The sequence below is a fragment of the Condylura cristata genome, unplaced genomic scaffold, assembly GCF_000260355.1.
Source record: "Condylura cristata isolate star-nosed mole 26May11 unplaced genomic scaffold, ConCri1.0 scaffold00004, whole genome shotgun sequence".
In the NCBI taxonomy this organism is placed as follows: domain Eukaryota; kingdom Metazoa; phylum Chordata; class Mammalia; order Eulipotyphla; family Talpidae; genus Condylura; species Condylura cristata.
In genome coordinates this window covers 5,023,896-5,040,342 of record NW_004567105.1, presented here as the reverse complement: position 1 = coordinate 5,040,342, position 16,447 = coordinate 5,023,896, and the positions used below count along the sequence as shown (strand labels likewise).

Sequence of the window (16,447 nt, the reverse complement as noted above, 5' to 3'; positions counted from 1 at the left end):
GCGCCCCTCCCTCCACCCCGCGCCCCTCCCTACCATCTTCTGGGCTTTGGCGGTTTCACTGCGGAAGGCACTGGACTCCCGGCGGGCGAGGTCCGGGGAGAAGTGGCGGTTGAGCACGCGCAGGCTGCCCGAGTACACCTGGCTGACCGTCCCCTCTGCCTTGTACCCTGCACAGGAGGAGACCAGCGGGGTCGACCAGGGGAGACACTGGGGCGGCTCCCCCAAGCCTTCCCTGCTGCCCCGAGCGCTCAGTCCAGTCCCCAACATCTGGAGCTTCCCTCGTCCTGGTCCTTGCCATCAGCGTCATCTAAAGTTGATTCTTGACCCACCAGCCCCAAGGGGCTGAGGAGAGAGGCCCACAGATGGTGGTGCCCCAGGCCGACACAGTGACCAGCCTGACACAAGGGTGACAGGAGGGCCAGGGTGCCCACTGGGCCTAGAAAGTCAAGTTCCTGGCACCCACTCTGCGGTGCCGACAGACGTGTCCCAGGGAAGCTGGCTGGAGCTGAGGCAGGTGCCCTCCTGTGGCCACACCATGAGGCCCCAGCTGACGGGTAGTCACCGAGGGACAGTACAGAGAGGCCGGGCCTGGGCCAGGTGACCCTCTAGCCAAAGCAAGAGGGTTGAGAAGAGGGGAGGAAAGGAAGTAGCTTTGGAAGAGAAGAGTAGCATGTGCCAAGGCCCTGGGGTAGACATGGTAAGACCAGGGTGAAAAAGCTGCAGCAGACAGGGGAGGAACAACAAGGGCAGATTTTGCTTAAAATTTGGGGTGCTGTCGGTCCTCCCTGGTGGCACAGTAGGTTAAAGCACTGCACTGAGAAGCTAATAAATAAATAAATCTTTAAAAAAAAAAAGATTTATTTATTTGTGCATACAGAACTGGGGTACAGGCCAGAGGTTCAGGGGCAGCGGGAGGCTTCACCAGAGACAGAGTGGGGAGCAGAACAGGCAGATCGAGGAAGTACACTGCTGAGAGGAGCAGCGGGCGGGTCAGGAGAGGTCTGCATGTGGTCACCTCCGGGGCAGGTGGGGATCGAACTCATGCGGAAGCGGCTTTAGATTCTCAGTGCTGTGCTTTAACCCGCTGCGCCACCAGGGAGGGCCCAATAAATACATCTTTAAAAAAAAAATTTGGGGTGCTGTCATCATAGTTCCATTGCAAGGAATATTTTGATTGACATGACCACAGAGATGCAGCAACCTGAGCTCATATTCCTACTCACTCATTTATTCACTCACCCAGCAAGTGCTAGTGAACATTTACAATGTGTAGGGACTAGCCCAGAGCTCTTGGGGATATTGTTCCAGCATAACAGGGGACAGAAAACAATGTTGGAGTGTGGCAAAGAGGACAGGCAATAAGCAGTTGGACCTGTTAGTGCCCCGCCGGCAGGACAGCAGGTGCGAAGGTCCTGAGGCAGGAACTGTGTGGATGTTTGAGGAAGAGCAAAGTGATGGGGGTCTGGGTGAGATGGGAGCCAGGCCACGGAGGCGACGTGATTCCATTGGCTTTTCGAAAAGACCTCCCTGCCGAGGAGGGGCGGGAGCGGGCGCAGAGAGGAGGCTGCAGCTGAGGGGCCTCTCGGGGAGAGAGCAGGGCCCTGAGCCCCCCTGAGCAGAAGGCGGCGATCTGGAGAGGGAACAGCTGGCATGGGGCTGGCTCCCCAGGAGGGCAGAGCACAAGGGTATAGTGGGGTATGGTAGCCGGCACCCAGGGAATTCCCCTTCTCAGGGGTTCCATTTTCTCTTGAAGGCAAAGGAAGCTGTGGCAGGGGCCCAAGTGGAAGAGTTGAGAAGAAAGCAGGGCCCGGGAATCACAGCTGGGCAGCACTAAGGGCCCAGCACCCATGGCCCAGGGCCGCCAGCCCTGCCCTCTCCTCCGGGGGGAAGCCTCTTGCCTCCGCGCTTGGGCCAGACCTCAGCTCCTCGCCCGGCCTGGAGCACGCCGGGCCTGGTGGAGGAATCGCCCAAGCGCCTCCTCTACCCTAATCCCTGCTGGGGCCAGGCGTTGGCTCCCCATGGCTGAGGCTGGGGAGCACCCCCCCCCAGGTGCCCAGCCCACAGAGCGCCCACCCCCAAGGGGGCGGCTCACTGCAGTTGCTAATCAGGAGGAATTAGACTGTCTGCAAAGAAAGACAATTGGAGGTCAGGCTCCAGGCCTTGGACCTGCTGCTCCACCGTTTACCCTGAAGATTAATTATCCTGCAGCCCAAGGAGGCCTCAGTAGCCCCGCGCTATTTGGGGCGCTGGCTTCCTGCCGGTGGTGAAATGCACACAGCTTCCATTCCCTGCCACGCTGCTCGGCTTGTAGCAGCGGAAGGACGGTCCTCCGTGAGTCGGGGCGAGCCTGTCGGCGACAGGCCCCGGCTCTGAGCAGCCAACAGTGCCAGCCCAGGGCTGGCCCACGCCGCACCCTACCCCTGCGCCAGGGCTGGGTCTCCCCGTGGTTGCTCTGAAGGGCACCCCTCCCCGCTGAGCTAGAACTGGGGAGCGCTGCCATGGGCCGAGGGCTGCATGGGAAGCCTCTGATCACCTGGCTAAGGAGAGTCATCCCAGCTGCGCTCCCTGGCCTCAGCCTGCTCTGCCTTGGCACAGCCGTGAGTTACGGAAGGGCAGAGCCTGGCACCAGGGTGAATTTATTACCAGATGAAGGAAGGAGCCTTCCAGTGTCCAGGGGGCCTTTCACGGGCCGCCTCGTCTGGCTTACCCGTTACTCCCATGGCCCAGAGCCGAAGGGAGGCCACGGCCCATCCATTTTACAGGCAAAATGCAGGCGCTCAGGGGCATGGACAGGACAAATGAGTGATTGCATGGGTGCGGGAGTGAGTGACGGAAGCCAGTTGCTGCTGGGCCCCGGGACTGATGGAGGCTGTGCCACCGGGCAGGAGGTCCCCAGCTGAGGCCCTGGCAGAGGCCCGGCTCTGCTCGCTCTGGACACGACAGGGTCCCCCACTCGCCTCCTCACCTGTGTGGACTTCTGCCACTACAGTGTAGAAGTCGATGTTGTGCCTGAACCCCGCCCTGCCTGAGGACCGCCCCCCCCTCTTCCTCCATCCTGCTGGGCCCTGGAGACCCAGAGCTGGTAGAGCTGTGGTCCCCACCCTCGAAGAGCGCCCGGGTAGGGCTCAAGTGAGCAGAAGCGCTAATTGGAATCAGCTCCAGTTGTGCCACTGGGCCTCTTCCAGCAGAGCCAGCTGGCTCTGCGCCCCGGGGCAACCCAGGGGGGCTGCTGGCAAGGGGAGGCATTGTTTACACTCCTTCAGCTTGTCAGTTCCCAAGAACGAGGCGCTGGGAGAGCGGTCCACTCCCTTTGGGGGCAGCTGGGCGTCTGTCTCCAGCAAGGCATGTCCACTTGGCCTGGGGTGCACAGGCAGCCCCATCTCACAGGACGGGGAGGCCCAGAGAGGAAGCCATGGCCCAGCTGAGTTGCTAGGCGCCATGGTCAGACCTGGAGTCCTGTGCCCCCACTGCCCCCCCAAATCTCCCGGGTGAGCCCACGAGGTTACCTAGGAAATACCAGAGCAGGACTCCCACGGCGGCCAGTGCGACCAGGGCCAGCCACAGGGGCGCCAGGCGGAGGCAGTCCCGGGCCTTCCTCCTGGGGCCCACGGGCGCCTTGAGCGCGCCCTCTGGCTCCGTGTCCTCGCTGTCACCTCCGTCACCCTGCCCGCCTGCCACCTGGGAGGCCTCGGCGGTGGGCATCCTGGTGGGGAACGGAACAGGGAGTTAGGCACAGCCTGGCCTCTGTGCGGAAGCCCTTGCTGGGAGCCACTGCCACAGGAGAGCTGGATAGCACGCGGCCCGTGGGGGACGAGAGCCCCAGGAGCAGGGACTGAAAGCGGGCGCTGCTGGCCGCCCGAGAGGAGGGGAGCAAGCCCCCCTGCAGCTCCCTCGGGGGCGTCGGTCCCGGGCTGCCTCGCTGCGGTCAGAGCGCCACGCAGGCCTCTGGGTTGACCCACCCTGGCCCCCAAACCCGAGGCTACACCCACAGATGGCGCTGGAGGACATGGGGTGCAGTTTCTGAGCGGGCTTCTCGGCGATCCTTCTAGTCGGAGGGTGGGGCTCCCTGCACTGGTGATACTACCAGTTCCCTCAGCCCGAGCCCCAGACATGCCCACCAGCAGAGCGGTGTTGGACCAAGGACCTGGCTGTCCCTCTTGTCCCCCCACCTCCTCCATAGCTCCTCTGGGTGGAGAGAGGAGGCAAAACTAACATTCATTTAGCGTCTGCTCAGCTGACAGGCATCACTTCAGCCCACCCTTGCCTGCCCCAGAGTGGGGCCCACGGCCCCCGGGGTTCTCCCTCAGGCCCCTCTCTGTGGACACTTCCGCGTGCTCTCCCCGACAGTTTGCGTACCCACTGGACAGAGGAGGAAACAGACCAGCCCAGCCCGGGGTCCTGACTCCATCGTCCCCAAGTGACTCGCCCGGGAGACGAGCCAAGCCCGGGGAGGCTGAGCCAGGCCAAGGCCAGCAGGGAAGAGAGGGTCCGGCCAGGTGCAGCCTCTCTGCTCCCCGTGTCCACCCTGGCTGCCTGCCCCCGGGAGCTGTCAGGTAATAAATCGGGAATAATAAGGACCGCCACCCCCTCGTGCCCCAGGTCTGCAGAGCGTGTCCCAGTATGCTCACCTGGCCCTCCGCCCCCGGCAAACTTCTAAGGTGACGTAGGGCCACGGGGAAGACCCCTCCCCGCCCACCACCAGCAGGACAAGCGTCCCAGCAGGCCACTAGAAGTTAGGCCGCTTTTGCTGCTGCCACACTTTCTAATCTGCCCCAGCTGTGTGCACGTGTGTGTGTACAGGTGTGTGCGGTATTTCTGGCCACAGAGCGGGTTTCCTCACGAGCTCCTCTTGAGGCCTGAACTGCCCACACCTCCTTCCCTCTCCGCTGCTCCCTGCCCCTCACTCCTCTTGGCTTGCTTCCCCGTCGAGGCAAGAAGCATAAATATCCCTGATGGGTGGGCAGGCCTGGGCGCGCCTGAAGTGTCCACAGCACGCCTGGCCGCCCCCCACCCCCACCAGCCCCTGCAGAGAGCCAGCCCGGGGCGGTGCCTGAGCTCTCTCAGCCCCAGGGGGGCCACACTCCTGTTTTACTCTTGAGTCTGGGTCACCAAGGAGCTATTTCGGGATGACTCATGAGCTGTTGGGACTCGGGGGCACAGTGGTGACAGCAGTTGACATTTGTACACTCTCTGCGGGCAACGCACAGGCCCTGTGGGCAGGTTCTCTATGAGCCCTGTTTTACAGACGAGTAAGTTGAGGCAGAGAGGGAGAGCAGCTTGGTCCGGGTCAGACCGCGGGTTAGCAACCGCGTCAGGCTGCAACGCCCAGAGGTTTTCTCCAGAGCAACACCCTGGCCGCTGGGCTCTACCGCCTCTCGCCCCAGCCCCAGGACACAGGCGCAGAGAAGGCCCAGGGCACTCGCGGAACAGAGAGGTCTGCCAGGCCGCACCCCCGTGCTCCCCCAGGCTGGGCCTTCTGCTGCCCCTGCCCCCCTCATAAACGCCCTTGGCACCCTCAGGGGCTGCTGTCAGAGACCCCACTGTGTGAGAACCGGGCTGGCCTGGCCTGGCCCTGCCCGTGCTGCTGGGCTGCAGGTCCGCCTCCCACTCCTGGTTCGTCCAGCTGGTCCCTCACGCTGCCACCAAAGAGAGCCTGCCCACCCCCACCAGTCACCCTGGTGCGGCACCCAAGGCCCCCCGCGGCAGGCTGCTGGCCCCACTCCTGGCCACGCACGTCACCCCAGGGACCACGAGCCGCGCCTTGGGTGGCCGGGCCAAGGAGGCCCTGAGGTGCCCGCGGGGCAGTGGGTCCCTGGCCCGGAGAGATGAGCCACCTCATTGCTGGACAGCCCTTCGTCACTTGCTGCTCATCCCGCAGGAGAAGTGTCTCTCTGGGCCTGTTCACCTCGGGCTCCCAGGAGCTCCGTCCGGTCTGCCCCGAGAAAGTGCCCCGTGAACGAATGAACGGAAGCCCAGCGTCCGGTCTCGACTCCTGGGCCCTCCCTCTCGCCTGCCTCCGGGAGCGGGACCGGCTGAAGCTGGGAGCCGCCGGCGGCCTCGGGCCCTGGGTGCAGGTGCCCGTCTCGGGTGCTCCTCTGACTCGGGTGCTGTGCTCCGTGGGGAGCCAGAGGTGCTGAGACCCAGGACGCCACAGGGTGAGACCCGGGAGCACGGTGGTGGACACCAGGCCCCGTCCCCGCCCTCTCGGGCCGATAGCCCAGCAGAACATGGCGACGGCGGTGGTGGGGTCTCTAGCTCCCCCCGCCAGGCCTGCCCTGTGATCCAGCTGCCCCTTGTTTCCAGGGTCCAGTCACGGAAAGCTCCACATCCAGACGCCCCGGCACCAGCCCCTCCTCGGCTCTGCCCGTCCCCACCGCCCACTCTAAGTCCTGACCAGTGGCGGTCATCGCCCTCCGCCAGCCCAGCCGGTGCAGTGCCGCCCGGTGGGGGTGGGCCGCAGCGCGAGCCTGGCTCACTGACCGAGGAGCAGAGCCCAGGGCCCTCAGCAGGACGCCCTGCTGCAGCGCCCAGCGCCGGCTGGACCGTCAGTCTGTCAAGCCCCCGCTTCGGGCCTTGGCCCTGGCTGTCCCCCAGGAGTGCTCTTCCTTTAGCTGGCTTCATGGCACACGCCTTTACCTCCTTCGGGTCTCTGCTCCAGCGGAAGCTTCCAGGACTTTCCTCAGCGCTCCCTTGTCTGTCTGGCACTTCTGGAGGCTCCACTGGGGAGAAGCTCAGAAGCCCTCTGCCTCTGCCCTGGCTGGGAGCTGCACCCGCCACTAGAGGATGCCAGTCTGCCCGCCCCAAGCCGGGCCCGGCCCGCAGCGCCTCCCCCGCCGGCCGAGCTGTGCCTCTTGCCTGGGTGATGGCTCTCTGGTCTGTGCCGGGCACGGCGGCACGGACTGCTGAGGTGGTCTCCCCGAGGCCACGGGGCCAGCAGAGGGCAGCGCAAGCGTCCAGTGCCGCGGCTGACCCAGCGCCCGCAGTGAGAGCGCGGGACCCCGCCACAGCCCGACTGTCGGAGTGGGGAGAGCGGGTGGACGTCCCTCCCCCATGGGAGGGAGACACTCGGAGACACACACAGACGGAGATACAGCAGCACACACCTGCCTGCGGTGCACGAGCTCACAGGTGCAGACTCACGCTGCACCCACGCGCTCACACGCTCACACGGCCAGCTGCCCGCAATGCTGGGCTGGAAGGAAGGGCCCGCTCACCACAGGCGGGGCTCCGGCCTGGCCCCCACATCACAGAGCCCGAGGTGGGGGAGCTGGAGGTGGGGCGGGGGCGGGGGGGCAGCATGTCCAGCTCTGCCAGGTACAGTCAGTGGTCTGCTGGCAGCTGGCCTCTGCCCTGCGCTGACCCTGCCCCAGAGTCCACCAGCCCCACCTGACTCCAGGCCTCCTGGCATCCCGAACCTAAAGCCACCTGCTGCCCTGGGCTCGTCCACACTCCGGGCCATGTGCACCCCTTGTCCCAACCCCAGCTCAGCGGACCCCTCACCTTCAGCTCCGCTGTCACTCTGGCCGGTGAGGCCCGGCAGCCCTGGTCTCAGAACCTCCAAAAGCCAGGCCCAGCTCTCAGGGTGGACTACAGTGGGTCATTCATAGACCTGGTGCCCCGTCCTGAAGCCCCCCGCTTACCTCTGGGAGTGGCAGGTGGGTGCCGGGCCTGCAAGCAGGCCTCAGAGCCTCTGTTTGTCCAGGTCAAGGTCTCTCCACCCCCACCTAGCCAGTCTGGGCTGGATCAATGGCCCGGAGCCATGAGCAGGGTGTCTGGCCCTTGTCCCCTGCAGCCTGTGGCCCCAGGCTCCATGGGCCTCTTGCCCCGTTTGGGATGGCACTGTGACTGTGCGCAGGTAAACAGGCAGGAGGCGGGAGACAGCGGGGCCTGCCCAGCCCCGCCCCGCCCGGCCCCGCCCCGCGGGCACGGAGGCTGGCAGGCAGGTGCGGAGATCTGAGCTCTCCCCCGAGGCCGTTGCCTGGTGACACCCCTGCCTGGTGACAGCCCCCAAAGAATGAGGTAGGGGCCACGGAGGGCTGTGCCGAGGTGGGGGCTGGCACGGGTCTTCTTACCTGGACAGTGAGCCCAGGGCAGCTGCCAGGACAAGAGGAAAGGAAGTTGGCCGAGGGCTCTGGGGACCCAGGGGTGCGTGGTGGGGGTGGGGGTGGGGGGCTTGATGCCATTTTCTGTCTAACTGGAAGTTGTCTTCATTGTGACCTGCTCTGGAAAGCTGTGCAGTCCATCTTGGTGGCCACTCGCCACTCGTGACTCTCAAGCACCTGCAATGCAGCCTCTCACTGGGATGGGCCCTGCAGGGGAGGCATAAACCAGGTTTCCAAGATGCTCTGCAAAGAGCAGGCGGGCTTGCCACGCTTGCCGGGCAGGTGGCGGGGCCGGGCAGTGTGGCCCCCACGGGAGGAGGCCATGAGACTCATTTCGCCTGTGGGATTCTGCATTTTTGGATGCAACTACTTGAACGAGGCTGTTGCAGGAGTGGGGTTGAGCAGAGTCACGGGACGGGGTCTGGCCGGGGTCCCCAGCTGGGCCATCTGGCCGGGGCGCTGACGGCAGGCTTTCCTGGCTGAGAGCAGTCGATGGGCCTCGGTGCCAGTGAGGCCTCACACGCCTGCCACTGTGAGGGCTCGTGGGCCGCGCACCTGGGTGTGGAGTGCCCGGTGTGTGTTCGTGTGAGCGTGCATGGGACGTCAGGAAGGTCGGGTGTCCGTGGCGTGTGAGGGGGTGTGAGGGGTGTTTGCCACGTGCTGTGATGTGCACCGAAGCGCAGGTGAAAGGAGAAAGGTGGGCTGCGTGTCCCTGCCACAGAGCTCCCCCGGGTGTCACGGGCAGGCCAGCGTGCTCTCGCACGTGTCCTTTGAGGGTCCGCTGCAGGTGTGTGTGTGCCCAGACGAGTGTGGGCAGGAGGGCCTTCGTGTCTGCAAGTTGTGTCCGTTGTGGTGGGCGTGGTGCCCAGGGACCCCAGGTCCAGCACGCACTTCCTCGGCTGGGGCAGGTGGGAGGGGTTGCTCAGGGTTTCCGGTTGGGGACCACCCTTCCCCCACCTCCTGTTTCTACCCCCTGCCCACACACCCTGGGACCCAGGCCCAGCTCCCTCCAACCTCCTCTCTGCCCCTCCCCCCAGGCCTCCCCCCTGCTCCTGGGGAAGGCAAAACACCCCAGGCCCCCGCCTAGGCAGCCAGGTGCTGACAGTCTGAAAGGCAGGTCTTGCTCAATCACTGTCCTCTGTACCTGTGGCCACCCAGCCATCGATCTGCCACAGACAGCCCCAGGGGCAGGGCCTTGTAAGGGCGGGCGGAAAGCCAACTCCCCAAGAACTCTGGGGGGGGGGCAGATAGTCTGTCCCCCCTGTCAACAGGGTAACAGGAGGCCTGACACATTCACATGCAAATAGAGGACAAAGACCTCCTGGCTCCCTGACACTGTGTCCTGGCCCTCAGCCCCCTTGGTCTCCAGAGAAGCTACCTCAAGCCTGGCCATAGAAGCTTGAGGGGGGCACAGCATGCTTGACCAGCAGGATGGGGAGGGGCGGCCTCGCAGGGTCAGTGACAAGGCCCGGCAGGGGCTGGCGGTCAGAGGACCTGGGCCAGTCCGTTGCTGCTTGGGGCCGGGACACAGACATCGGGTCCCCGGCCACCAGCCTTGCCCGCGGAATGGGCTGGTGGTGCTGCCGTCCAGGGCAGAAAGGCAAAGTGGGCCCGACTGGCCCAGTGTGGGGAGCAGTTGGGGCTGGGGGCCCAGGGCCTCGTCTCCAGGCAGGGCTGTGCCGAGCGAGGCTCGCCCAGGGTGGCGGACCCCCCCTGACCGCAGCCCCGTGCCCCGCTCTGCTGTGATCCTGCTTTCCACAGAACCGTGTTGGGAGGGCCACGTCTAGTCTCCACACGTGGAAAAGGAGGCCCCGGCGGATTCACGGTCATGTATTTGCTACGAGAAGGGACCAGGACCTGATGCCTGCCACCCCCAAAAGGAGACGGGGGTCGACTCTCTCAGCATTTTATTTTACAGGTCGCCGGTGATCTGAGAGAACGGCAGACCTGACTCCCTGAAGAAACCGTCGGACTTGTCTTTAGCCGGCTGTTTTATAGTGAGTGAAACCAAGACAGTCAGCCCTCAGTGCGCCCGTCTGTCAGAACAGCCCGCGCCGGGTGACGCTCCTGGCCCCCGGCACGTTCAGCCCCCAGAGCTTCCCATCACCCCCGGGTGACGCAGGTGTGTCTTGACGCAGGTGCGTCCTGGCCTGCTGGGCCTGCTCAGTGGGCAGCCACGTCCGGTGCCCCTTGGGCACCACCAGCGCGGGAGCCTCAGATCCAGGCTAGCGTCTGGTTTAAGGCGCCCGAGCAGCCTGGAGTGGGAAAGGAGGCCCCGTGAATCAGCTAGGCCTCCCCAGCCCTAGCTGATTCACCACACAAACCTGTCTTCCCAGCCTCCAGGGCGCCAAGCCTGAGTCCTCGCCACCCCCTCCAGGCCTGTGTCCCTCCCTCCCTGACACTCCCACTCCTGGACCCCTCACCCTCCGCCCGGCGCCATGTCCAGCTCTCTGGCCTCTGCTGATGCCCCTGGGCTGGCCCTCGCTGCTTGCCCGGTGGGGACGTCAGGGGGGCAGCGTCCAGTCAGGGTTTGAGGGGGAGAGGTGCACCGTCCAGCCACGGAGGGGAAATGGAAGAGGAACCCTGCACGTGGGCCCCAGGGCAGGTGAGTAGACAAGCCCCGGCAGCGTTTGGGGGACCCCCAAGGATCCATGGCCCAGCTGCAGCAGCGTTGGGACAGGAACCCTGGTCCCCGGTTCCCAGCCCTGTGGGCTCTTCCCAGGGCTCTGTCCAAGGAAAACACTCGAGAATGGGAGCACTGGGCAGTGTCACGGCCATTCAAGTGCACCTGCGTAAAGGTACAAGGAAGGCCGGGCACCCAGAATTCTGATTATATACATTTTTCTTTCTCACCTCAAAATATTGTGCTGTCAGAGTTCTGCCCCCTGCACAGTTCAGTTTGGGGTTCTGGTCTTGCCCTCTAAGGGCCCCTGGATAAGGAGCCTTTTTCCTGTGGTCCCTTTCAGGGGAGACACAAACCTCCCTGCAGATGCCACAGAACAGACTAGCTCAGGTTTTTAGGTAAAACAGCACCCTTCTCCCCATTTTACAGAAGAAGAAACTGAGGCCCTAAAGGACAGCTGGATTGGTCTCGAGGGGCCAGCAGAGAACCCTTAGCTTTCCTTTTGCCTTTGTGTCAGCTCGGGGAAGCCCATGGTCCCAGTTTCACCCCCGGGGAGTCTGGCCACTCCACGGAGGGGTGTACCTTACACAGGGGTCCCCTGGGGCCCACCTCCCCAGCCCAGCCCAGCCCACAGTGGGTCTAGTCAGTGTCCCCGGGGCAGCAGGGGAGCCAGCCTGCCCCCACAGCCCACACCACCCTCCCCTGTTCTTCCCGAACATTCAACAATCGTTCACTTTACCCCTCAGCAGTCCTGGCCGGTCCTCTTTTACAGGTAGAAAACTGGCACAGAGAAGTATTAGCATTTGCAAGGCCCAGCGGCAGGTGGTAAATCCAGAGTTTAACCCAGGCTGCCCAGCAGTTCAGCCACCACACCCGCAGCTCGGAGGGGCCCCGGTCAGGGCACACGACCCGCTCCAGCATGGCAGGGGCAAGGGGCCGCCTCAGGCTCTCCCTCCCTCCCCCAGAGCCGGTCCTGACCAGCTGTGCCCCACTCTGGCTGCAGCAGTGCCCTCACAGTCCCCACAAGGTGCCCACCTCCCACCCCGTTAAAGGAGCCCTGAGAGCCCTCTCTGGGGCTCCTGCTGGCTTTCTTCCTCGCAGGGAGGAAGGGAGGATCAGGGACGTGTGGCTGTGGGCTCCCTCTGCTCCACAGCTCTGCACTCCCTGGTGGCAGCCCCAGGCCTCCCGGCTGGCCCTGGCGGCCTGGAGGGGCACAGGGCAGAGAAGGGGCTGGTGTGCCCGGCTCCTCCCTCCCTCTGCGTGCTGGCTTCCTGGAACAAGACGGGGTGCCCACTCCCCCACTCTGCCTCTCCACTCAGCACTTCCTGCCCTGCTTTCCCACAGCCCTGCGTCACCCTCCCCAGCGCTGTGATGGGAACACTCTCGCCTGTCAGTGGCAGCGGAAAATATCTCTGAGCAAGCAGCCGCGGGGATGCCCCAAGGCTGCCCCAGGGGCAGGCCCAGGTCACCACTGAGCTCCAGTCTAATCGGCAGCCCAACCCCCGCTCCGGCCCGCTCCCCGCACCCTGGGAAAGAGATGGTGGGCAGCAGCGGTGTGGGGTGAACCCAGGGTGCCAAACTCGCTGCGTAGCCGGGGCGTGGCCCCCTCCCGAGGCCTCCTGTCCCCCTCTGGACACCACACATGGAGTCTGGTCACCCCTTTCCTGCCAGGGAGGCCTTTGAGGCGCCAGGCGAGCACGCCTTTTCAGAGCAGTCAGAGCTTGGTGGTGACCAGGACCCCCCGGGTTCAAATCCTTGCTCTGTCTCTTGCCTCAGCGCTGCGTCGGGACAGTCACCCTGTGCCTTCACCTTGTCATCTGAGAAATGGGTGGGCTGACCCCCACGCTGCTCACGGCATTGTTCAGAAGGTGAAGTGACTTCACATCCGCGCTTGTTAGAACAGAGCCCGGGCGAAGCCCCCACTCTCTGCAGGAGGGAGGACGTTTCCGGGGCCCCACAGCCACCCCCCTCACTGCCCATGGATAAAGCCCCAATGTGTAAGCAGCAGCTGCTCATCCACAAAACCAATTCCTCTCTCTTGCAAGACTATCTCCCACCTACTTCCAAAGCCCGCTGAGCCCTGGCTGAGCCCCCTTGTTAATTCCCCACACACTCTACTCTCCTTCAAGCTCGGAGACTCCAGATCTCCTCACCTGGCACTGTGAAGCTTTGTGCCAACATGGCTCTGATGGCTGGACTTGGCGTTTATTAGTCTCGCTCCTTTGTGCCGAGTCTAGCACAGTGCTTGGCTCACAGTGCTTGGCTCACAGCACTACAGATGCCTGTGACAGAGGTAGCTTGGGAGTGGGAGTGGCAGGAAGAAATCCACCTCTCTTGGAAGGGCTCAGGGGGCTCCCTGAAGTGGTGAGGCCTGAGTGGTCCCCAGGAAGTGGAGGAGTCTGGAAGGAGATTGCTAGGGTGGTGGGCCTACCTCAAACTCGGGACCAGCAGGTGCTAAGCAAGTGAGTCAACTGTGGTGCTTGCCTTCACCCCCACACACTGCCCCAGCCCAGCCCAGCCTTTCACTGGTGCAGGGAGGTGTACGAAGCCCCAGCCACAAGCCACGTCCCATGTGACGCCTGAAACCTCAGAATATCCGGGCCAGGAAAGCATTTAGAGGTCATCCAATCTGAATGCCCAGCGCGTACATGGGGAAACTGAGGCATGAGAGCGAAAGGGACCCGCCTGAGGTCCCTCGAGTCATGGGCCATCAACAGCAGGGCCTTGGGCTGTTGTCCCCAAAATGCAGGGAGTCCCCGGCAGTTTAGGGGCCCTGAGTCAGACTGCCCCGGAGAGACTCAGAGGCATCCACGGGCGGGTGGCGGGGAGGGGTGTGGGCTGCGCTTTTAACTGCTTGCCCGGAAGCGTAGAGTGGGATTTCTCGTTTCTTCCCCTTTGTTATATTTCGCTGACTTGACCGGGCTGTCTCTGGGGCCACCCTGCAGATACGAAGCGCCAAGGGCCCTGAGCTCGGGTGCTGGCTCTACCAACCGTCCACCGGTGTCTTCACCCTCCGGACCCTAATCTGCAAATGTGAACAGAACACCTGCCACCGCGTCCTCTTCAGGTGATGGTGTGTGTGTGGGGGGGGCGGGGCAGGGTGTTTCCAAGTGCCTGGCAGTGTCGGGATCTGATTGTTAGCGTCCTTACCACCTGTCACTGTGCTTCTTGACCAGATGTTGTCCAGATGTGAATAATGGGGAGGCCACTGGCAGGTCCCTCATCCCAGTCACGGACTGCTTGTACCAGACTTTTCTGGCAGCCATTAGGACTTGCTTGGAGAGAACAAAAATACGGAGAAGATACGGAGGGAAAAGGACAAACGCAGCTCAAGAAGTTGGCAACCTGACGGCTTGGAAGTCCTTCCCCTTCTCCCTTTTCTCTTACCCCCACTGGCCTGCTGTCCCCCTTTGCTTTCCATGCTGCCCCCGCCAGCCTCTCCGGTTCCCCAGGCTGCCAGGTCGCCAGCTGCTGAGCTGCCCGTTCCTGCAACCTGACCCAGGCCAGCCTGCACCCGCTTCATGCCTTCCACCCTGCCATCTGCGCCCTCCCTGCCCTGTCTCCCAGGAGCCAAACTCTATCCGCCCAGGGCGTGTCTCACTATGGCTTCTGGCCCATCAGTCCACCTCTGCCCGGCATAAGGCAGCCCTTTACTGGCTCGCTACCAGCTGGTGACTGTCATCGGGCATGGTGGTGACAGCTGCGTTTCCAGACCGTGCCTGCCCGCAGGGGCCTCTCACCTTTCCGGTAGCCGTTATCACAGGCCCAGTTTTCCTCCCTGGAAAACTGGAGTCTGGATAAAGAGCCTCGACTGTGGAAATAAGCCGAGGGATTATCTGATCCAGAGCTGGCAACAAGCGACCACTCGGAAATCACTCGGGACCTGCCTACCGAATCTAAAGCTGCACCCCAAGCTTTGCAAGACCAACTGTCATCAGTTGGCATGTCTGCCACGCGTGTGCAAACCATTGGCTGTGCTGGCTGTAACTTTACGAATACCAGAGATTGCCACCCAGGATCTGGTCCAACGTTTCAGAGTCAAGGGCACTGGTGAAGAAAGTGTGTGTGTGTATGTGTGTGTGTGTGAGGGTGTGTGTGTGAGGGTGTGTGTGAGGGTGTGTGTGTGAGAGGGTGTGTGTGTGTGAGGGTGTGTGTGTGTGTGAGGGTGTGTGTGTGTGTGTGTGAGGGTGTGTGTGTGTGAGGGTGTGTGTGAGGGTGTGTGTGTGTGAGGGTGTCTGAGTGTGTGTGTGTGTGTGAGGGGGTGTGTGTAAGAGAGAGAGAGAGACTTTCCCATAACACCATAAGGTCATATCTGATGGTGCTAAATACAGAATAAGAAAATTCTGACTCCTGTTGGTGAGAACCTGTTTTATTTACAATCCGTGGGCTTCTTCTCAAGGAGCATGGCCCCATTCAGGGCTGGCTCGACAGTCTTCCACAGCTTTGCTTAATGTCCCTGGGAACAAAGTGACAGAGTCGACCTCCGCAGGGGAGGCATCAAAGCACTTCGTTTTATTGTCTTTACACAATGACCTTTAATTAAACGAAGTATCAGTTTTTCATATTCAGAAGCAACAAAAAGATTGCTCTTTAAATAAAAGTATCGGAATAAAAAAGTGAAATGATTTTAAAAATTATTCGGTTTGCAAGAGAATGATACAAACAGATCGTTCAAAACACAAACACACACGTAACGCAAGTGACCAAAGTGACCAGAGCTTGAGAAACGTGTCCCTCCCGCAGCCCTTCCGACGGAGACTGACTCGCAGAGAAACTCCCCGGCTCGCCGCAGGACACACGCGAGCCGGTGAGCTCGCAGGTGGGGTGGAGCCGCGTGACCTGGACACACAGCATCGGAAGTCAGGGGGCCGGAAGCGGGCGCTTCTGATAACCAACCTACTCGCGGGAAGGATCCAAGGCACCGGCAACCTCGGGCAGGAGAGCTTACTGCACACGTCAGGGAAGCGGAAACCCTGCATTAAATTAAAGCCCAGCAGCCACCACCCGGCAGGTGTTTCTATGCTGAGGCCACGGCCCCTGCTAACAGCCCTCGACAGCCCTGCAGCAGGTGCAGGCACACCGATGTCCAGGGCTCCCAGTCCTCCTAGGACAAGCCCCCGGACTGAGACACAATTTGATCGGCCTGCTCAGGCCCCGCTCCCCTGACTGGACAGAGCTTCTGTGCCAAGCCACCTTCTAGGCTCCTGGTCAGCCTACTGGAGGCTTGCGCTAGGTGGCCAATCAGCTACCGGCAGTACGAAACTGCGCTCCCAGCCCTTAGCTGGACTGAGGTCCCTGCCTGTGGGTGCTGGGGAGAGCCGGTGGCCAGTGTCTGCTCCAGAGGGCAGGGAGCGGGGGTGCAAGCACTGAGGAGCAGGAGGGCAGCTGTGTGGCAGGGTCTGGACTGCCGCGCTTGGGAATGAGCTTCCCGCTGTACCCGCAGGTCTTCGCGAGTCTCCTCTTTGAAGACTCAAGGCACCAGAGGCCTCCAGTGAGGTGGGGGTGCCCGTTGCATGAAGCAACCTGAATTATCTGTGAATAGGAAAGATCCAGCCAGTGTCCACTGTGGGAGGCATTTGTGTCCGCACAGCATGGAGGATGCCTCGCCAGGCATTCTGAGTCCACAAGGAGAGACCCAAGGGGGATGTAAATGGACTCCCCTGGCCAGCTGCCTGGTGACCTTGAAAAAAGGCCCCTCCAGCGCTGAATCTCGAAGCTGCAG

At 62.7% G+C, this 16,447-nt stretch overlaps 1 protein-coding gene across 2 annotated transcripts in view; it reads right to left on the bottom strand.

Annotated features, from left to right (window-relative positions):
• TMPRSS6 (transmembrane protease, serine 6) overlaps positions 1-3,706 on the bottom strand; it is a 24,539-nt gene extending 20,833 nt beyond the window's left edge. The window contains exons 1-2 of one of the 2 annotated variants that reach the window (XM_004675687.2): positions 3,507-3,706; positions 34-167 (exon numbers count right to left, since the gene is read on the bottom strand). In XM_004675687.2, the coding sequence (XP_004675744.1) occupies positions 34-167; positions 3,507-3,702 (330 nt within the window). In that variant the 5' untranslated portion in view covers positions 3,703-3,706. The remainder of the gene's footprint in view (positions 1-33; positions 168-3,506) is intronic. The other variant, XM_012720670.1, reaches the window with a different exon arrangement.
• Positions 3,707-16,447: the final 12,741 nt, after the last annotated feature.